The sequence below is a fragment of the Taudactylus pleione genome, unplaced genomic scaffold (assembly GCF_031769625.1).
Source record: "Taudactylus pleione unplaced genomic scaffold, aTauple2 ptg000012l, whole genome shotgun sequence".
Taxonomy (NCBI): domain Eukaryota; kingdom Metazoa; phylum Chordata; class Amphibia; order Anura; family Myobatrachidae; genus Taudactylus; species Taudactylus pleione.
In genome coordinates this window covers 22,536,164-22,548,628 of record NW_028284415.1, presented here as the reverse complement: position 1 = coordinate 22,548,628, position 12,465 = coordinate 22,536,164, and the positions used below count along the sequence as shown (strand labels likewise).

At 53.5% G+C, this 12,465-nt stretch overlaps 2 protein-coding genes across 2 annotated transcripts; both read left to right on the top strand.

Annotated features, from left to right (window-relative positions):
• Window positions 1-1,477: 1,477 nt before the first annotated feature.
• Window positions 1,478-5,980, top strand: LOC148542572 (uncharacterized). The gene is made up of 2 exons (XM_088468506.1): window positions 1,478-2,235; window positions 4,585-5,980. Exons 1-2 carry the CDS (start codon window positions 1,478-1,480, stop codon window positions 5,978-5,980), a joined length of 2,154 nt encoding a protein of 717 aa, XP_088324632.1.
• Window positions 5,981-10,514: 4,534 nt separating this feature from the next.
• On the top strand, window positions 10,515-11,840 carry LOC148542571 (uncharacterized). The gene has a single exon (XM_088468492.1). It carries the CDS (start codon window positions 10,587-10,589, stop codon window positions 11,838-11,840), a length of 1,254 nt encoding a protein of 417 aa, XP_088324618.1. The 5' UTR covers window positions 10,515-10,586.
• The last annotated feature ends 625 nt before the right edge of the window (window positions 11,841-12,465 follow it).

The following is a 12,465-nucleotide window of genomic DNA, read 5'->3' as shown; positions in this document are numbered from 1 at the left end:
CTGACCTGAATGCTGACAACTTAATCGAACAGCTGATCCAGAGCTGTATGCAGCCGCCCCAACAGGGCGACCCAGCAACCGTTCAAGAGGAAGCACCGCCCGACAAGAGTGGTAGCTAAATGTATTTTCCGTGTTCTAACCTTTTTTCTCCCAACTAATGGTGTCTTTTTCCCTTTTTACCATTAATGTGAGGAGTATTAAGGATAAGTTTAGAAGACAGTCTGTGTTTGCATTTTTAGATACTCAGAAATGTGATGTTTACATGTTGCAGGAATGCTCTATTCCTTTTTCCAGGTCTTATAGACATCTGGGCCGGCAGTGGTCTCACGGTCCGTCCTATTGGTCTGGTGGGGGTGAGTGTAAGTCTGCAGGGGTCGCCATTCTTATTAGGGGGAGCCTCTTCACACTAGATTCTGTTCAGGAGCTCGTCTGCGGCAGATTGCTTATCGTAGACGGCTCCTGGGCAGGTGAGCCTATTAGGCTAATCTGTGTGTATGCACCCCCTGGTAAGAATGAGCGTTTGGAGCTTTTCCAGACCCTGCGGCTGCAGCTCGCAACCACTAGGGCAGTAGTGATGGCCGGAGATTTCAACTGCCCCATGGAAGAGGATGGACGCAGCACCTGCAACACTGCTAAGCTTGATTTGACATCTAAACTGCTCATAGAAATGGTAACCGAAGCTTCTCTGCGGGATGCTGTGGGCTCCATGGGGGCTGGCTCCGTGAATTACACGTGGAGCCGCCCCGATGGCTCGGTGCATTCCCGCATTGACTTTGTGTTTACCTCTAGAGCAGTGAAGCAGAACAGGCATGCTATGATTCCCTGCTTCTTCTCTGACCACAGAGCCATTCTCTTCCAAGGAGACCTGGGCAATGGTTTTCCTCCTGGCCCAGGCTCCTGGAAGTTGAACTGTGCTCTGCTGGAAAGGGAGGAGGTGCTGGCCGAGCTGAAGGATGCCTACATCACATGGAAGAATGATAAATGCTATTTTGAATGCATGAGTGATTGGTGGGAATATGTTAAGGCTAACATTCGCAGTTTCTTTCAGGTCAAAGGAAGACAACAGGCGTGCGACCGAAAGAGGAACTTCAAGGGACTGCAGAGACAACTGCAGTCCCTGCAGGACCTCCAACGGTGCGGCTGGGACGTGAGAGATGATCTGGAGGAGACCAAAAAGAGCCTGAAAGGGCACTTCGAGGAGGAATCCAGACGCATCGTCTTCCGTTCCAAGGTGGAGAACCTGGAGAAGGGTGAGAAATGTAACTCTTTCTTTTTCAGGAAACTCCACTCTGGCCACACGCCCCTGACTGAGCTGCGAGATGAGACCGGTATTCCCAGGCAGGGGAAGGAGGGCGTCATGAAGGTCATCACGGACTACTATGGCGACCTCTACTCCCCAAAGACGACGGACAGTACTGTGGCTGATGAGTTCCTGTCAGGTATCACTAACACTATTGATCCTGCAGGTAAAGCAGCCATGGATGCTCCCTTGGTGTTGGAGGAGTTGCACTCTGCCGCTAAATCCTTTAGGCAGGGCAGGACCCCGGGCAGTGATGGTCTCCCAGCAGAGCTCTATGTAGCGCTGTGGGACCTCATTGGCCCGGACCTGCTCGAGCTGTACAAGGAGATGGTGGTGGAGGGCAAAATGCCTCCTTCACTGAGGGAGGGACTGATCACGATCTTGTATAAGCGTAAGGGGGAGAGATGTGAGCTGAAAAATTGGAGGCCCATCTCTCTCCTGAACGTGGACTACAAGATCCTGGCCAAGGTACTTGCCAACAGGCTGAAGGCTGTCATCGGACAGATCATTCACCCGGACCAGACCTGCGGCATTCCTGGCCGCAGGATTGCAGATAGCCTTGCCCTCCTCAGAGACACGGTCCATTACATCAAGGACCGGAACGTGCATGCGGCTCTGGTCAGCCTTGACCAGGAGAAGGCCTTTGACCGTGTCTCACATGAGTTGATGGGTAGGGTCCTGCAGAGGTTTGGGCTTGGTGAAATGTTTTGCACGTATGTTAACCTGATGTACCTTGATATTCACAGCTCGGTGTTGGTGAACGGCTGGAAGACTGACCCCTTTCCTATTCTATCTGGGGTCAGACAAGGCTGCCCTCTTTCACCTCTTCTTTTTGTTTGTGTTATAGAGCTCCTGGCTGTATGCATCAGACGGAAACCAGAGATCAGAGGGGTCATCGCACCGGGTCCAGACCGTAGAGAGGCCAAGTGCTCGCTGTACATGGACGACGTCACTGTCTTCTGCGCTGACCAGAGTTCGGTGACAGCACTCGTCCAGACCTGCGAGAGCTTCGGCCGAGCTTCAGGGGCAAAAGTCAACTGCGGGAAGTCAGAGGCTATGCTGTTCGGGCAGTGGCACCTGTCATCCTCCGCTCCATTCCCCTTTGCTGTCAAGCCGGACTTCATCAAAATTCTGGGAGTCTGGCTTGGTGGTGAAGGTGCGGCCCTGAAGTGCTGGGACGAAAGACTTGCCACTGTAAGGCAAAAAATTGGACTGTGGAGCCTCAGAGACCTTACCATCGAAGGAAAAGCACTTGTACTGCGCAACGAGATCCTTCCCGTTCTGCAGTACACAGCGCAGGCCTGGCCACCTCTGGTCACGGTCTGCAGGGCCATCACAAGGGCAGTGTTTCACTTCATCTGGGGCTCCAAGATGGACAGAGTAAAGCGGACAGTTATGTACAAGGAGCCCCTCAAAGGTGGAAAGGGAATACCAGATATCCCCACCATGCTGCGAGCCTTCTTTGTTTGCAACTGTATCCGCAGGACTTTGTGTGAGACTGATAATGACTCTGCAGGAAACTCCATGTCTCGCTTTTTCCTCCTACCCCTTTGGAGGGCCCTAGGCTGGGCTAAGTGGGACAGCTCCATCCCTTACAACTGGAACACTCCCTGGTTCTACCTGGATGTGTCCAAGTTTGTGAGGGAGCACCAACTGGAGGGAGTTAAACCTGACTTGTGGAAACCAAAGACTATCCACAAGCTCATCAGAGCAAAAGACGTCATGGAGCCTATTCCAGGGCTCCCTTCAGCAACTGCCAAGCAGGTATGGGACAATGTGGCCTCCAAAAGGCTCACAAATAGACACAAGGACATGTCATGGATGGCAATCCAAGGGGGTCTGCCCCTAAGGACATTCATGCACTCCCGTAACCTGTGCAGGTACAGACATTGCCCCTGGTGCATCTCTCACGAGGAAACAGCTATGCACTTGTTTTGGGACTGTACTTATGCACAGTTGTTGTTAGATGCCCTGGAAAATGAACTCAAAGACTGTGTGCCAAGGAGCAACCTTTCGTACCACTCGGTACTTTACGGACTGTTTCCTGGCACCCACACCTATGGGGCAATCCAGGAGGCCTGGCGCCTTATGAACTGTGTTAAGGACGCTTTGTGGCTTGCCAGGAATCGCCTCATTCTGCGGAGGGAGAGGATGTCTATCCAGGACTGTCGCAGGCTGATTCACAGCCTGCTAAGAGACTATTCCATCATGGACAGCCCTGAGGAAGAAGAGGACTAAACCCCCCTTCTTCTGCCCCCTCCCCCCATGCTTGATTGTCCAACAAGGACTGGGACAGTGGCCCCTTCCCCCATTTTTCACAGAGACTGATGTTTTGTTGATATGTCTTTCTATTTATTTACCCTTCCCATATATGTGTCTGTCTTTCAATAAAAACTTCAGTTCTGTGATTCCCCCCTCCCTTCCCCTCTACCCTCCACACCCATAGACCTTGTTGATTGTTGTTTTTGTTTAAGTAGTGAATGAATAATGCAAAGTATTATGTATAGTATAGGATGCCTTGTGCTATATGTTTTGCAATGCATTATATTGTATGTTTGATTATGTTTGATAGTGTATTGGGTTTAGGCTGTGCTGCGACACAGTACACTTGTATGTGTGATTTATGTATGTTTTTTGCCATCTTTATGTTAATAAAGAATGCTTTTTTCAATCAAAAATCTGTTCTTATCAGTGCTGACTGACTGGACTGTGACTACACTCGGGCTCCAGAGGACTTGCTGCCGCATTTTTTTCTGGACCTGCACCGGCCGAGGAAGCTGAAAGAGGACTGCTGAGAGGAAGAAGGATTCGACTTGCCGAGGGTTAGACTTGCTGCTCTGCCCTCTGAAGAAGCGACTGCCAAGCTCCGACCAGCGTCCCCCAGACTGCCGACTGCGACGAGGAAGGACTACAAGTAGCAGAGGGTCAGACTTGTTTGCTCTGCCCTCTGTGAAACCGACCTCCGACCAGCGACGACCAGACCCTGCGACGAGGAAGGACTTCGACCAGCATTGGGCTAGACTTGTTTGCTCTGCCCTCTGCGAAGCCGTCTCCCGACCTCCGACCAGCGGCGACCAGACCCTGCGACCGCGACGAGGAAGGACTTCGACTGGCATTGGGTTAGACTTGTTTGCTCTGCCCTCTGCGAAAGCGACTTCCGACCTCCGACCGCCGCAGACCCTTCTCCAGCCCAACTTCGACCCCGGGCAAGAAGCAGGAGAGATGGCCTCAGCTGCCCCCACCCCGGTGCCAGCCTCAGCCTCCGCTCCAGCCACCTCTGCCAGGAAGAAGGCGGCAAAGAAGGGACCGAAGCCGGCCGAAGCTCTGCCCGACCAGGTCCCATCCACCTCCACCGCCCCTCCAGCAACAGCCCCCGAGAAGCCCAGCCAGACCCAGCCCAAGGGTACCCCAGCCTTGGAGCCCTGGATGAGGCAGACCGTCGTGATGAAGCTGAAGGAGGTGGAAGGAAAGATGCCGGACATGACGACGGAGACCTTCGGCAAGAAGATGATCCTTGAACAGGGGTTCTCGACTGCTGAAACCCTCAGCATACAGAACTACATCAAGGGCATCTTTTACGTGACCTTTGCCTCCATTGCAATCTGCAAGAGGTACTGGGAAGCGGTGAAAGCGGTGAGGCCTGAATCCCCTTTCTCTTGCTTTGTGGGCAATTGCCCTATTCAAAGAGAGGAGAGGCGGGTGACGGTTTCAATGCGGAACCCACACACGCCTGGCAAGGACATCGCCACTTTCCTGGGCCGTTTCTGCACGGTGATCAAGGAGCCCTCCAAGATCCTGGACAGGAATGGCTTCTGGACAGGCAAGTGGGCTGTCATCGTCAAGCTCCTAAAAGATAACTGGAGCCCCGATGGAGTTGTGCACCTGCCACAGTTCTTCTCCCTGGGCGCATCTGCAGGATTTCTCAGTTATCCGGACCAGCCGCGGATCTGCAAGACCTGCGGTGGGAAGGACCACATTGGGAGAGACTGCAAGGTGGCAGCCTGCAAGAAGTGCAAGGTGGCGGGACACGACACCAAGGATTGCCCCACCCAGAAGACATGCAACCTCTGTGGGGAGGTGAACCATGTCTACAGAGACTGCCCCAATAGGGCAAAATCCTATGTGGCAGCAGTGACTGGACAAGGCCAGCAGAGGCGCCAGGAGGGTAAGAAACCTTCCACCCCCACCCCACCCCCCCGCACCCGTCCTACCCTTCCTACCCCACCCCTTCCCACCCATCCTACCCCACTCCCTCCTCCCACTGTGACAGCAACTCCCACCCCCACTGCTGGCACAACCCCTCCCCCCTCTCCCTCCCGCTCCCTTCTCCATCCCACTGTCCCTTCCACCCCCCCTGTCTCTCTCCTCTCCGAGGAAGAGTTTCCCCCTCTTGTACCCTCTGCAGGCACTCAACAGTCGAGCAGGAAGCGAAAGGAGTTTGACAGCCCAGCTGCTGACCCCGACCCTTCCAAGAAGTTGGCGGTAGAACAGGTCGAGAACCCTCTTCCACTAGAGGACGAGATGGAGGCGATGGTGGAAAGCCTCGTGGAGGAGGTAGTACCTGACCTGAATGCTGACAACTTAATCGAACAGCTGATCCAGAGCTGTATGCAGCCGCCCCAACAGGGCGACCCAGCAACCGTTCAAGAGGAAGCACCGCCCGACAAGAGTGGTAGCTAAATGTATTTTCCGTGTTCTAACCTTTTTTCTCCCAACTAATGGTGTCTTTTTCCCTTTTTACCATTAATGTGAGGAGTATTAAGGATAAGTTTAGAAGACAGTCTGTGTTTGCATTTTTAGATACTCAGAAATGTGATGTTTACATGTTGCAGGAATGCTCTATTCCTTTTTCCAGGTCTTATAGACATCTGGGCCGGCAGTGGTCTCACGGTCCGTCCTATTGGTCTGGTGGGGGTGAGTGTAAGTCTGCAGGGGTCGCCATTCTTATTAGGGGGAGCCTCTTCACACTAGATTCTGTTCAGGAGCTCGTCTGCGGCAGATTGCTTATCGTAGACGGCTCCTGGGCAGGTGAGCCTATTAGGCTAATCTGTGTGTATGCACCCCCTGGTAAGAATGAGCGTTTGGAGCTTTTCCAGACCCTGCGGCTGCAGCTCGCAACCACTAGGGCAGTAGTGATGGCCGGAGATTTCAACTGCCCCATGGAAGAGGATGGACGCAGCACCTGCAACACTGCTAAGCTTGATTTGACATCTAAACTGCTCATAGAAATGGTAACCGAAGCTTCTCTGCGGGATGCTGTGGGCTCCATGGGGGCTGGCTCCGTGAATTACACGTGGAGCCGCCCCGATGGCTCGGTGCATTCCCGCATTGACTTTGTGTTTACCTCTAGAGCAGTGAAGCAGAACAGGCATGCTATGGTTCCCTGCTTCTTCTCTGACCACAGAGCCATTCTCTTCCAAGGAGACCTGGGCAATGGTTTTCCTCCTGGCCCAGGCTCCTGGAAGTTGAACTGTGCTCTGCTGGAAAGGGAGGAGGTGCTGGCCGAGCTGAAGGATGCCTACATCACATGGAAGAATGATAAATGCTATTTTGAATGCATGAGTGATTGGTGGGAATATGTTAAGGCTAACATTCGCAGTTTCTTTCAGGTCAAAGGAAGACAACAGGCGTGCGACCGAAAGAGGAACTTCAAGGGACTGCAGAGACAACTGCAGTCCCTGCAGGACCTCCAACGGTGCGGCTGGGACGTGAGAGATGATCTGGAGGAGACCAAAAAGAGCCTGAAAGGGCACTTCGAGGAGGAATCCAGACGCATCGTCTTCCGTTCCAAGGTGGAGAACCTGGAGAAGGGTGAGAAATGTAACTCTTTCTTTTTCAGGAAACTCCACTCTGGCCACACGCCCCTGACTGAGCTGCGAGATGAGACCGGTATTCCCAGGCAGGGGAAGGAGGGCGTCATGAAGGTCATCACGGACTACTATGGCGACCTCTACTCCCCAAAGACGACGGACAGTACTGTGGCTGATGAGTTCCTGTCAGGTATCACTAACACTATTGATCCTGCAGGTAAAGCAGCCATGGATGCTCCCTTGGTGTTGGAGGAGTTGCACTCTGCCGCTAAATCCTTTAGGCAGGGCAGGACCCCGGGCAGTGATGGTCTCCCAGCAGAGCTCTATGTAGCGCTGTGGGACCTCATTGGCCCGGACCTGCTCGAGCTGTACAAGGAGATGGTGGTGGAGGGCAAAATGCCTCCTTCACTGAGGGAAGGACTGATCACGATCTTGTATAAGCGTAAGGGGGAGAGATGTGAGCTGAAAAATTGGAGGCCCATCTCTCTCCTGAACGTGGACTACAAGATCCTGGCCAAGGTACTTGCCAACAGGCTGAAGGCTGTCATCGGACAGATCATTCACCCGGACCAGACCTGCGGCATTCCTGGCCGCAGGATTGCAGATAGCCTTGCCCTCCTCAGAGACACGGTCCATTACATCAAGGACCGGAACGTGCATGCGGCTCTGGTCAGCCTTGACCAGGAGAAGGCCTTTGACCGTGTCTCACATGAGTTGATGGGTAGGGTCCTGCAGAGGTTTGGGCTTGGTGAAATGTTTTGCACGTATGTTAACCTGATGTACCTTGATATTCACAGCTCGGTGTTGGTGAACGGCTGGAAGACTGACCCCTTTCCTATTCTATCTGGGGTCAGACAAGGCTGCCCTCTTTCACCTCTTCTTTTTGTTTGTGTTATAGAGCTCCTGGCTGTATGCATCAGACGGAAACCAGAGATCAGAGGGGTCATCGCACCGGGTCCAGACCGTAGAGAGGCCAAGTGTTCGCTGTACATGGACGACGTCACTGTCTTCTGCGCTGACCAGATCTCGGTGACAGCACTCGTCCAGACCTGCGAGAGCTTCGGCCGAGCTTCAGGGGCAAAAGTCAACTGCGGGAAGTCAGAGGCTATGCTGTTCGGGCAGTGGCACCTGTCATCCTCCGCTCCATTCCCCTTTGCTGTCAAGCCGGACTTCATCAAAATTCTGGGAGTCTGGCTTGGTGGTGAGGGTGCGGCCCTGAAGTGCTGGGACGAAAGACTTGCCACTGTAAGGCAAAAAATTGGACTGTGGAGCCTCAGAGACCTTACCATCGAAGGAAAAGCACTTGTACTGCGCAACGAGATCCTTCCCGTTCTGCAGTACACAGCGCAGGCCTGGCCACCTCTGGTCACGGTCTGCAGGGCCATCACAAGGGCAGTGTTTCACTTCATCTGGGGCTCCAAGATGGACAGAGTAAAGCGGACAGTTATGTACAAGGAGCCCCTCAAAGGTGGAAAGGGAATACCAGATATCCCCACCATGCTGCGAGCCTTCTTTGTTTGCAACTGTATCCGCAGGACTTTGTGTGAGACTGATAATGACTCTGCAGGAAACTCCATGTCTCGCTTTTTCCTCCTACCCCTTTGGAGGGCCCTAGGCTGGGCTAAGTGGGACAGCTCCATCCCTTACAACTGGAACACTCCCTGGTTCTACCTGGACGTGTCCAAGTTTGTGAGGGAGCACCAACTGGAGGGAGTTAAACCTGACTTGTGGAAACCAAAGACTATCCACAAGCTCATCAGAGCAAAAGACGTCATGGAGCCTATTCCAGGGCTCCCTTCAGCAACTGCCAAACAGGTATGGGACAATGTGGCCTCCAAAAGGCTCACAAATAGACACAAGGACATGTCATGGATGGCAATCCAAGGGGGTCTGCCCCTAAGGACATTCATGCACTCCCGTAACCTGTGCAGGTACAGACATTGCCCCTGGTGCATCTCTCACGAGGAAACAGCTATGCACTTGTTTTGGGACTGTACTTATGCACAGTTGTTGTTAGATGCCCTGGAAAATGAACTCAAAGACTGTGTGCCAAGGAGCAACCTTTCGTACCACTCGGTACTTTACGGACTGTTTCCTGGCACCCACACCTATGGGGCAATCCAGGAGGCCTGGCGCCTTATGAACTGTGTTAAGGACGCTTTGTGGCTTGCCAGGAATCGCCTCATTCTGCGGAGGGAGAGGATGTCTATCCAGGACTGTCGCAGGCTGATCCACAGCCTGCTAAGAGACTATTCCATCATGGACAGCCCTGAGGAAGAAGAGGACTAAACCCCCCTTCTTCTGCCCCCTCCCCCCATGCTTGATTGTCCAACAAGGACTGGGACAGTGGCCCCTTCCCCCATTTTTCACAGAGACTGATGTTTTGTTGATATGTCTTTCTATTTATTTACCCTTCCCATATATGTGTCTGTCTTTCAATAAAAACTTCAGTTCTGTGATTCCCCCCTCCCTTCCCCTCTACCCTCCACACCCATAGACCTTGTTGATTGTTGTTTTTGTTTAAGTAGTGAATGAATAATGCAAAGTATTATGTATAGTATAGGATGCCTTGTGCTATATGTTTTGCAATGCATTATATTGTATGTTTGATTATGTTTGATAGTGTATTGGGTTTAGGCTGTGCTGCGACACAGTACACTTGTATGTGTGATTTATGTATGTTTTTTGCCATCTTTATGTTAATAAAGAATGCTTTTTTCAATCAAAAATCTGTTCTTATCAGTGCTGACTGACTGGACTGTGACTACACTCGGGCTCCAGAGGACCTGCTGCCGCATTTTTTCTGGACCTGCACCGGCCGAGGAAGCTGAAAGAGGACTGCTGAGAGGAAGAAGGATTCGACTTGCCGAGGGTTAGACTTGCTGCTCTGCCCTCTGAAGAAGCGACTGCCAAGCTCCGACCAGTGTCCCCCAGACTGCCGACTGCGACGAGGAAGGACTACAAGTAGCAGAGGGTCAGACTTGTTTGCTCTGCCCTCTGTGAAACCGACCTCCGACCAGCGACGACCAGACCCTGCGACGAGGAAGGACTTCGACCAGCACTGGGCTAGACTTGTTTGCTCTGCCCTCTGCGAAGCCGTCTCCCGACCTCCGACCAGCGGCGACCAGACCCTGCGACCGCGACGAGGAAGGACTTCGACTGGCATTGGGTTAGACTTGTTTGCTCTGCCCTCTGCGAAAGCGACTTCCGACCTCCGACCGCCGCAGACCCTTCTCCAGCCCAACTTCGACCCCAGGCAAGAAGCAGGAGAGATGGCCTCAGCTGCTCCAACCCCGGTGCCAGCCCCAGCCTCCGCTCCAGCCACCTCTGCCAGGAAGAAGGCGGCAAAGAAGGGACCAAAGCCGGCCGAAGCTCTGCCCGACCAGGTCCCATCCACCTCCACCGCCCCTCCAGCAACAGCCCCCGAGAAGCCCAGCCAGACCCAGCCCAAGGGTACCCCAGCCTTGGAGCCCTGGATGAGGCAGACCGTCGTGATGAAGCTGAAGGAGGTGGAAGGAAAGATGCCGGACATGACGACGGAGACCTTCGGCAAGAAGATGATCCTTGAACAGGGGTTCTCGACTGCTGAAACCCTCAGCATACAGAACTACATCAAGGGCATCTTTTACGTGACCTTTGCCTCCATTGCAATCTGCAAGAGGTACTGGGAAGCGGTGAAAGCGGCGAGGCCTGAATCCCCTTTCTCTCGCTTTGTGGGCAATTGCCCTATTCAAAGAGAGGAGAGGCGGGTGACGGTTTCAATGCGGAACCCACACACGCCTGGCAAGGACATCGCCACTTTCCTGGGCCGTTTCTGCACGGTGATCAAGGAGCCCTCCAAGATCCTGGACAGGAATGGCTTCTGGACAGGCAAGTGGGCTGTCATCGTCAAGCTCCTAAAAGACAACTGGAGCCCCGATGGAGTTGTGCACCTGCCACAGTTCTTCTCCCTGGGCGCATCTGCAGGATTTCTCAGTTATCCGGACCAGCCGCGGATCTGCAAGACCTGCGGTGGGAAGGACCACATTGGGAGAGACTGCAAGGTGGCAGCCTGCAAGAAGTGCAAGGTGGCGGGACACGACACCAAGGATTGCCCCACCCAGAAGACATGCAACCTCTGTGGGGAGGTGAACCATGTCTACAGAGACTGCCCCAACAGGGCAAAATCCTATGTGGCAGCAGTGACTGGACAAGGCCAGCAGAGGCGCCAGGAGGGTAAGAAACCTTCCATCCCCACCCCACCCCCCCGCACCCGTCCTACCCTTCCTACCCCACCCCTTCCCACCCATCCTACCCCACGCCCTCCTCCCACTGTGACAGCAACTCCCACCCCCACTGCTGGCACAACCCCTCCCCCCTCTCCCTCCCGCTCCCTTCTCCATCCCACTGTCTCTTCCACCCCCCCTGTCTCTCTCCTCTCCGAGGAAGAGTTTCCCCCTCTTGTATCCTCTGCAGGCACTCAACAGTCGAGCAGGAAGCGAAAGGAGTTTGACAGCCCAGCTGCTGACCCCGACCCTTCCAAGAAGTTGGCGGTAGAACAGGTCGAGAACCCTCTTCCACTAGAGGACGAGATGGAGGCGATGGTGGAAAGCCTCGTGGAGGAGGTAGTACCTGACCTGAATGCTGACAACTTAATCGAACAGCTGATCCAGAGCTGTCTGCAGCCGCCCCAACAGGGCGACCCAGCAACCGTTCAAGAGGAAGCACCGCCCGACAAGAGTGGTAGCTAAATGTATTTTCCGTGTTCTAACCTTTTTTCTCCCAACTAATGGTGTCTTTTTCCCTTTTTACCATTAATGTGAGGAGTATTAAGGATAAGTTTAGAAGACAGTCTGTGTTTGCATTTTTAGATACTCAGAAATGTGATGTTTACATGTTGCAGGAATGCTCTATTCCTTTTTCCAGGTCTTATAGACATCTGGGCCAGCAGTGGTCTCACGGTCCGTCCTATTGGTCTGGTGGGGGTGAGTGTAAGTCTGCAGGGGTCGCCATTCTTATTAGGGGGAGCCTCTTCACACTAGATTCTGTTCAGGAGCTCGTCTGCGGCAGATTGCTTATCGTAGACGGCTCCTGGGCAGGTGAGCCTATTAGGCTAATCTGTGTGTATGCACCCCCTGGTAAGAACGAGCGTTTGGAGCTTTTCCAGACCCTGCGGCTGCAGCTCGCAACCACTAGGGCAGTAGTGATGGCCGGAGATTTCAACTGCCCCATGGAAGAGGATGGACGCAGCACCTGCAACACTGCTAAGCTTGATTTGACATCTAAACTGCTCATAGAAATGGTAACCGAAGCTTCTCTGCGGGATGCTGTGGGCTCCATGGGGGCTGGCTCCGTGAATTACACGTGGAGCCGCCC

What these genes read in the sequence shown, in the direction of transcription:
- LOC148542572 (XM_088468506.1), top strand. Translation starts at nt 1,478, where the DNA reads ATGGATGCTCCCTTGGTGTTGGAGGAGTTGCACTCTGCCGCTAAATCC. An exon ending in AGAGAGGCCAAGTGCTCGCT is followed by an intron (nt 2,236 to 4,584) that starts GTACATGGACGA and finishes CACCTCTGCCAG; the next exon opens with GAAGAAGGCGGCAAAGAAGG.
- LOC148542571 (XM_088468492.1), top strand. Translation starts at nt 10,587, where the DNA reads ATGAGGCAGACCGTCGTGATGAAGCTGAAGGAGGTGGAAGGAAAGATG.